General features: G+C 31.0%; 1 protein-coding gene across 1 annotated transcript; it reads right to left on the bottom strand.

Moving 5' to 3' along the window:
- Positions 1-8,338: 8,338 nt before the first annotated feature.
- On the bottom strand, positions 8,339-9,076 carry LOC126748157 (piggyBac transposable element-derived protein 4-like). The gene has a single exon (XM_050457189.1). The coding sequence runs from the start codon at positions 9,074-9,076 to the stop codon at positions 8,339-8,341; it is 738 nt and encodes a 245-aa protein (XP_050313146.1).
- Between the last annotated feature and the right edge of the window lie 485 nt (positions 9,077-9,561).

Raw genomic sequence — 9,561 nt, 5'->3', positions numbered from 1 at the left:
TGTGGCTAATGCTTTACAATCTAACCGATTTTCGTTCCCCAAGAGATTTGAATATAATCTGTCTGAAGCAAGATACTAACATTTTGGAAGGGACATTCAAAACAACTTAGGGTAACTTTGTGCCTATTACCGCGAACTTTCATGTCCTAGATTACGGCTGGATATTTGGTCTTCCTCTCTAATTTTCCCAAATTTCTCTAAGCGGTACAAATTTACACTAATTGTACTTTTTGATATAATCTCCTTAAGGTTAAGCTTTCTTGTTAGTAAAATAATCAAGTCTTAAATAAAGGAGACTTAACGATGAATTATGTAAAATGAGAACTACAAGAGCTGCACCATTTCTGCTTTATATATAAAGCACCGGACTTATAACAAAAGAATTTATTACACTAGTTTCTGCTGTATGAACTCAAAGGAAAGTTAAGAGGTAGTTGTGGCATTTGATCTGTAAAATACATCTTTTGTTGGAGAATGAATTGCCTTCAGATTTATAATATTGACGCTGAGACTTACATAGAAGCATTAATATACTCCTCCCGGGTGTCCTCTGTGTTGAGGTTGGCGACCCCTATGGCATATTCTTCTCTATATTAAGGTAAATGGATAAGGGTATTACCATCCATGTTTTCTTTCACTCTATACCTCATTTACCCTTCATTTTTTCCTTCCAGTATTACTTGCAGTAGTCCATACTCGTACTCCTCGTATCTCATTAGATGTCCTAGATAAGCTGTTTTCGTTTTTTCCTGATACTTATTAACTGAGGGTGGGTATTCATTCTAGTTAAAACTTCTGAGTTGATTGGTGCAGTGGTCCAGGCTATACTATTGAAGGCTATATATATCCAGGCTAAATATATTGAAGTTTTCTATTTGTTTTAACGAAACAGGGAGTTGATTAAATAAGCTAATTCCTTCATAAAAGGGGATCTTTTTAAAATAAACAAAGTTACATTTTGGCAAATAAAGAGCATCCTTATATCTAACATTATATTTATTAAAATCACTTACTTTGGAGAAATGTTCTTGATTTTTAAATATGTATAACAATAATTTAAATATATAAATTCCGGGAATTGTTATAATATTATAGTTTTTAAATGTTTCATGGCAGCTATCATTATATTTTAAACAAAAAATCAGTCTAATAAATCTTTTCTGACATACAAATAACTTTTGTGCCTCTGATCTATTACCCCAAACAGCAACATGTGAGGTCAAGAGAGGTATATTTTTTTTACTAGTATATTTTGCATTTGTATGGTTTATTACCCGCTCAGGTATACGTAGATTCTGGAGAATGACGCCGTTGATGATAATATGTTCATTATGTTCTTTTGGGTTTTAATAAAAAAGCATGGTCCTAGTCTTTGCCACATTTACTTTTAATCCCATTCTCAAACTTTCATGCGTTAGAGTACCCATCAAGGCTTAAATAATTGTTCTTCGAATTCTCCAATGACTATAGTGTTGTCTGCATACCTTTTATTGTTCATTACGATATCGTTTATTTGTGCTCCTTCTAGTCGGTTTCTTGGAATATACTTGGACTAGTAAGGGAGATAAAAGGCAACTTTGGCGAACTTTTCTTTCGATATTATTATAAGATCTATTACTATTTTTTCGAATGCCTCCCCGGTGATTCCAGTTTATAATACGGATTATTATTATCTGGTGGCTGTCTAGTTCTATGTCTTGCAAAATATGCATTAGTCTCTCGTGTTGAAGGTCGAAGGCCTTTTCGTAGTCCACAAAGCATACGAATAGCTTTCTCTTTACCTTCGAGAATCTTTCCGCTATAAGGGTTAATCTCAACATGGCTTCTCTTATACCTGTGCCCCTTTTAAATCTGTATTGGGATCTGCTTAAGTAGTTTTCTCGTTTAGTGCGCATGTGGTTGAAAAAATCTTTGCTGCGTTGCTTATAAAGCAGATGATTCTTTGGTCGTCGCATCTTCTCGCTTTGTTTTTTAGGAAGTGGGATCTATGTACAATTCACTCAGTCATCTGGAAGTCTTTTGCCCTCGTAAATATCGTTGAAAAGTTAGCTTGGCAATTGAATATATATATATATAAATAAAATATATAAATATATATAAATATATATATCAAAAAAGTTTAAAAATCTGAGTAAGAATCAGATTTTTAAACTGTTTTGCTACAAGAGCGTCCTTCTCCCAGCTTTGTTGCTTTTAGTTTTTGCAATCGCCTGGGTCACTTCTGTCATAAAGATTGTTAGGTTATCCTCTTTTGGTTTCACCATTATTCTGTTGTCTTGAAACAGTTTCTTCAGATACTGTTTCCAAATTATTTTTTATTTCTCAAAGCCTATTTCTCTTTCGTTGTTTCTAATTCTGTCAAAGAAACATGTTTGGGCTGTCATAAATCTGCGGCCTCTTTAATTTTTTCATGTAGTGCTCCTCGATTTCTTTCCACTTTGAATTCATTCACTGCTCCGTTGTATTTTTGATCTGTTCTGGATATGTTTGTTTTTCTCATGTTATGGCATCCAGGGATGCTTCTTTCTTCACTCTTCCTTTCCTACTGTTCCTTGTGCTATTCCAATAAGTGTGTCTTTGGAGCTCGCCCACGTCCCTTTGATGCCTAGCGCTAAATATTTTTAATTCTGAATAGAAATTAGCAACTAAGAAATTATAGTAGTTAAAAAAATTAAAAATACATTTTCGAGAAATTTAAAAAGTTATCCTAGTACACACCTTACCTTATTTATCACAAAAATAGCAGGTTATAGGATCTAAATAGAACTTTATGAAATTATAGGGGTTTAAATATAATATAAGTTTTTTAATTTCTTTTTAAACAATGTTTACAAAAAAACGACTTTTCAATGAATTTTTTAGATTTACTAATGATTGATGATAATTTTTTGACCAGGTATCGCCATCGAAGTTTTGAACGCTCAAGTGATCCTTTGTTGTTAGGGGTTTCTTCCCAGATCATTTTTATGAGCCTTAATTAATTATTTCTCTGGACATGTCCAGCAATGGAAGGATGCTAAAAAAATATTTTAAAAACAAAACTATCAGTTATTTTAAAACAGTTTACTTCTACAAACCAGAACACTACTCCTACAAAACCGCTGAAGGAAAACAGTGAAAGTGGTGAATTCTACTCACAGAAAAACTCACAACTGTTCAAGAGGAAATCACCACTGCTACTATTAAAACACCTACTTCAACCAATACTGAGAGTTTAATCATTCAGAGCACTACTAAAGCAGAAACCATTAAAACCGGGCCTGATCCATTTTTTTTCAAGATTGAATTTACTCTTACTTCATAGTTTATAAAAATAGCAGATATAGCTTGTAATGTGATCTATATAGAATTTAAGTAATTAGAGACCTCTAAATATTCTGATTTTTTTTTAAATTTTCTTTCTAGTGACTCCTACGGCTACATCTTAGCACATAAAAATACCGGGTTATGATTAAATATTAATGAAATTTTTGAATTTTGTTAAATGACAATGAAAATTATGAATTTCTGCTTGAAATCAAAATTGGCCTTCTAAAATCCTAGATTTTACATTTATTTTTGGTTATTATTTTGGTCCTGTTTATGTTCATTTTCAAACGTATTTTCTTGCATTGCTCGTTTAACTCATTTAGCATGTTCAGTTCTTGAATATTGGTGGTCATCATGACTCATCTGCAAATCTAAGGTAATTTAAGTATGTTCCATAAGTGCAAAATCCAAAAATTATTCTTATAAAAAAATATCTTTTTGAAGTCAATGGCTTCTATTGTTTTTATTCCATTTTTTGGGGTATTCTGTTATTTTATTCCAAATTTTTTAAACATTTTCTAGGTATTTAAAATATTTTATTCAATTTATTCCAAATCCTTGGGACAATTTTGTTCTATCTTCCCATATAATATTTTATATTATTCCAGGCATTTGAAATCACGTATAAAAAAAAAATGAAAATATTTTATACGAAATTATTTATTTAATGTTTTACATATATTTTAAAATCTATCTGAGAAATAAAAATGCTAAGAATCAAAAATTTTACTTTTTCCTAAACACCTTCAATTTTTTAGAGCTTTTGGTAATTACATAAAAGATACTTTATCACTTGGTGCAGTCATCCATAATTTTAAAATATTTCAATCATGTATATTTCAAAATTATCAAAAAATAAAAATCTCAAGCTAGCAAGCAAGATTAAATATCTCAGTTTTTGGAATCAATTTCATGTTATTCCAGGCATAAGAAATTATTTCGAAAATCAAGACTTTAGACAGTAGAATTAATATATAAAAGTACAGCAATAAATCAGATTCAACTAGAGAATGCAACTTGAACATTATTAAATGTTGATTACTAACCAAAGGTTTGACATGAATTATTAATACATTTTATACATATATTTAGTCCTAAAATAGCAATTAAATACACTATTAATAAAATACATTTAATAACAAAATTAAATTAATTTAATACGAAAATAAAAAAAAACTTGAAAAATAAAAAGGACGCAAAATGACATTTTCATTGCCGCAGGTAATTGTACATTCATTTTATTAGCTAATAACGCTAAATATTTATTCAGCTTTACGAGAACAGGTATCCACCCTGATGCCATTTAAAAGGATTTATTTGAACAAATAAAAAAAAGAGTATTAAAAATTGTGCCGAAATCAATTTAGGCTCATATTTGTCACGCGCCTTATCTGAAAAATAAAGTAGGGACGGCATATGATTTATTAAGGTTATAGGAAGAAGGGTAAATAGAAATTTATGTTTACTCTTCTATGATTTATTCAAGACTATTTTAAGAATTACGTAATCTCCTCTTTTCAAATATGCTTAAAAAAATACTAAAATAGACATACAATCTTTATCCATTCACACTGGAAAAACTTATATTACAGAAGCTATTTTTTATACCAAGGGTACCCAAGTAAACGATATGTCATATATCAGTGTCTGGCAAGCAATATACACTAGGTCTGGAGAAACTCAATCTTTGAAGTCTATAAGCTTGTTATGAGACTTATTTATCATTTGGTCTAATAGAAAAAACCTTTTGGCCTTTCTCTATTTTAAGAGATTTTCTATGAATAAATTGTTTAATATTTCATAAAACCTCAATGTCAATCATTATAAATAAAATATGTAAAATAGTAATTAATATTGCAATTGACACTTCATAGTTCAGCTTCGTATCAGGTTGGAAGTGCTTGGTAAGAATTGATTATATCTCAGCAATGGCATATCAGGAATTTGCATGTGTTTCATCGAACTCCTGGAAATTACTCCGCATTGAAATATGGATATCAATGTTTAACACCTTCGATGCCAACTCTGATTTGAATATATGGAAATTAGGATATAATTTTATTAATTTTAGCAAATTTAGTATAAAATGTTTTATTGTGTTATAAACAAACAAAAAAATTTGTTGTTATGTTATAGAAATAAAAACATTATGCAACACAGCTCAAGTGTGAATTGTAATATTTCATAAAATTTACTTAACCATAAACTTTAAAATTAGTTTTTCAATGATCTTTATTGAATAGTTTTGATGTCCTAAAACAAAAAATGATGAAATAATTGGAAACGAAAACTAAAGAAATTAAAGACTCTGACCCTAATTAAAATAGTATTTCATACAAATTAAGTGACTATAACTAATAACATTAACTATCTTTAGTCCGAGGTCAATTATCAAGGTCATTTTCAGTTTAGAGTGATTTCATTCATTCGGAAACAATGACATGGACGTAGTAAGTTCTGGTTCCTTTCGGATGTTTTGTTAATTAATTAGGCTATTTGATTAATTAACTACAAAGTTGCCTCCGCTTATCTAAAGACATAACATTAAACGTCTATTAAGGTAGTCTTGGAATCTCAGCGCATGCGTCAGGAGTCAGATCTTGCCTGTTGTTTCTAGTCTTACGCCGTTGTTGAAAAACAACATTCATTAAATAACCCCACTAATAAAAATCTGGAGAGGTTATATCGGATGAGTTTGCCGGCCAGTAAACCGGAGCTCCTCGTCTAATTGTAATTTTTATACAAAAATTATCTATAAAGTATTTTTTCGTAATGCGCATATATTAAATTGCGATTAATTTAACAAAGTATGACTAATTAATGTTTTGGTCACTGGAGTTTTTAATCCAGAAACCAAGAACTTTTTTTAAGATACAACTCTCTTGAAAAAGTGAACCTAGGACATATGATTGAGAGATATTTATGCATTTAAAACTAATATTTTTTCAAACAAAACCGCATCTATGGATAACAATTATTGTCCAGAGAAAAAAACCCTGGGCTATCTCCTCACAAAATTTTATTGGTCTTAATATAAAGTCGACAACCCATTTAGTTAGAAGTTGTATAAGTGACTAATTGGGGATAAGTCCTTAGTCCTTAATAATGAAAAGTGATATTAAACTTCAGGGGCTCTGCTTTTAAGAATTCCCCCTTTAAGAGTAAATTTCCTTTAACCCAAAATCTACCTCTTAGCCTTTGCCGAAGAAAACGTTAATAAATTGAAATAATTTTTATAAAAACGCAATTTTGGTAAGCATCTCTTTTGATAGAAAATTATTCAAGAATTTTTTAAAATTTGAAATATAGAGAGTGTTTGTAAAAATTTTCCTATTAGACCAAATTTAGAAGTATAAAACTGCTGCTTGGGCGCTAGACAGCGCTGAAATTAAATGTAAAGAATGTGTAAATAAATTTAATTAATTTATAAAGTCCTTTAGAAATTAATATTCAAAATAGTGAGCTTGTTAGAAAAAAAAAAATTATATAAGGGCTAAAGGTAAATTAAGGTTGACATCACGGATAAGAGGTAAATGCCAGAGGATTAGCGTAAGGTCTTGGCATTAGAAAGTTGCCAGATTCAATTTAATGGACCACAACGAAAACTTCCAGGTCAGTAATAATACATTCAAGGCTAAATTAATCCTTATCAAAATATAATTACATTTAGGGAAGGTGCAATATCTTACACGCTCGGGCTTTTAATCTTTTAATTAAAATAGGGATGAACCAGTCCATTTCATATCATGCGTTTTTCGGGACTAATTGTTTTTTGGATTACAAACTGTTTTGTAATACTTCAATTATATAATATATCGATGCATTCATAGGAAGTTATGATGATTTAATTAGGGTATATTTACACATAAAATCTATCAATATACCTTAAACTTCTTAGCGGAGGTGGTATTCACTCTTATTTTTTAGAAAGAAGTAAGTTGTAATACACTTCTTAAAAGGACTAATTAAATTGCAAAAGGGAAATTCGATTTTTAAATTTCTGGTGCTGGACTGTTTTCGATGTGCCATTCTGTATTTATTTAAACGGTTGTGAAAGTGTAAAACTTGCATGTTAAAATAAATATTAAATAGTTTTATTTAGACATTTTTTAATCGGATTAAGAAATTTAATTAAACAAATATAAAATGTCCCAATTAACACCCATGGCGCATGATATTTGTATTTTACATATATTTGTTTTTATTAATATTCGATACAAAATTACCAAATCGCAACAAATGCTATAGTATTAAGGATTTAATTATTTAATGTGTTAGCAATACTAAATCAATACGTTAAGACTTTGCTTCCCCATGCTGATAATCCGATTTATGCGCCATAGAGTTATTAATAAATATGATGTTATCATAAACTTTTAACCCTTTCGCAACGACTTTATTTTTTAAAAAATAGTTTTGATTTTACTAATGGGATATAGATGTCTCACACGAGCTGATGCATTCAAAATACGAGTTTTAAATTTTAATTTTTTTAAATAAAAAATCTTGTTATAGGATAAGGTAGCTTAGAAATAAAACAAAAAATTGCTTTTTATCTATTTATATCAGCGTATAAAAGAAATACAACCTGGGACACGGGTGTCCCACTAGTAATGAAAACTAAGTAAACATCGGGACAAATGTGTACCACCAGATAAACATAATACATAAAATTTAATTATAGAAATCATAAACGCGCAAACTATTTATGGTATATCGAAAAACAGTACGCACATAACGGAACTTTGCAACCTGAACACATAGTTTTTGTACGTTTTTCGATTTTTTTTGACGAGCACGAATGGCATCTACGTCGAGTAGTTCCCTGAATAGGTAAATGATCGCCAACATTTACCATATTTCTTGACGAACTTGAAGGTCTCAACGTTTCCTTACCATGTCTGCATTTTCTCTTCCCAAATTAATAAGCGATTCAGCTAAGTTAACTAAAAAAACTATAAATGGAACATCACGATTGTGAGCTTCTTTGAAAAGTATCCACGCATTTGTGGCTGAAGTAAGAAAAAGTTTATAGAACACCACCAACCTGAAGGCCGGAGAGTTGATCTGAGAGATCCACTCCTCCCATATAGGAGTTATAATCTTTGATTGCTTTGGGGCACGGCACTGTAGCCTTAGTTCCATCCTTCTGTCGCCGTTCTACAGTTTCCATCTCAGAACTGTGGTAGTTTGAGAGAACAATTACTTCTTTTGAATCTTTCCATAAGTATGCAGCAACACCTACGTTGCTAAATAAAGAGCAAGAATCGCCTTTCTTCATGTTTTGTTTAGCGACAAAATCTTCAAATTTTGGAAGATTTTTTCGTTTTGGCATACATGTACTCACTACAGCAAATTTTATAGAAGACATCAATGAAACAGAAGCAAAAAATCCATCAAAGCATACCATTACCTCCAGGTCTTTAATAGACTTACATAAGGTCTTTACAACCCGTTCACCTAATCCTTGGCCAAGAGTGCTATCTGGAGTATCAACTTCTTTCCCGCAATATATGTTTATATCATATACGTAACCAGACTGTGAATCACACCTTTCCCAAACCTTGATGCCCCTTTTTATTGGTTTTAGAGGAAGATACTGTTTAAGAGCTGAACGGCCTTTGAATTTTACCATAGACTCATCTATGCTTTGAAATGTGCTCTCCGAACGCGCTTTTGAAAACGTATGCTTCAAACAGGACATTACTTCTTCAATGTAATAAAGCTTTCCTGAATTTTCTGGATGACTTGGATTATTATAATACATCTTAGATGTAAGAAGAAGAAAACGATCGCGTGATATGGCTTCTTTTATAGCTTCATTTCCAAGCAATTAGAGGACCAGTAGTTTGCCATGCACGGTACTTTGTTATATGCCATAACAATATAACACCCCAAAACTATCATGATCTCATAATGATCAGTTGGAGCATATGCTTTTTTTGTTTTGACTTCGAGAATTTGTAATCTCTGGTTGGTGCATTGGGAAATAAACATAAACAGGCTTTTAGGAAACAGTTTGAAAAAACACTCCCGTTCAGACGATTTATGAGTTATGTCGGAATACAAAATGCTAGGGATTTTTATTTTTGGTATGGTTTTTGCTGGCTGGAATAAGCTGCTACTGGTGGTCCAATGAATGTTTGTAGTGTCACAAATTGCATTTTCAGAATTCTCCTGGTTTTCTTCAATTACTTCGGGTTCAATAAGGCTTTCAGGGCTTTCGTTTTCAATGTTGGAAGTATTGTCGGT

The sequence above is a fragment of the Anthonomus grandis genome, chromosome 22, assembly GCF_022605725.1.
Source record: "Anthonomus grandis grandis chromosome 22, icAntGran1.3, whole genome shotgun sequence".
Taxonomy (NCBI): domain Eukaryota; kingdom Metazoa; phylum Arthropoda; class Insecta; order Coleoptera; family Curculionidae; genus Anthonomus; species Anthonomus grandis.
The sequence above is the reverse complement of the archived record's forward strand: the minus strand, read 5'-3'. Positions and strand labels throughout refer to the sequence as shown.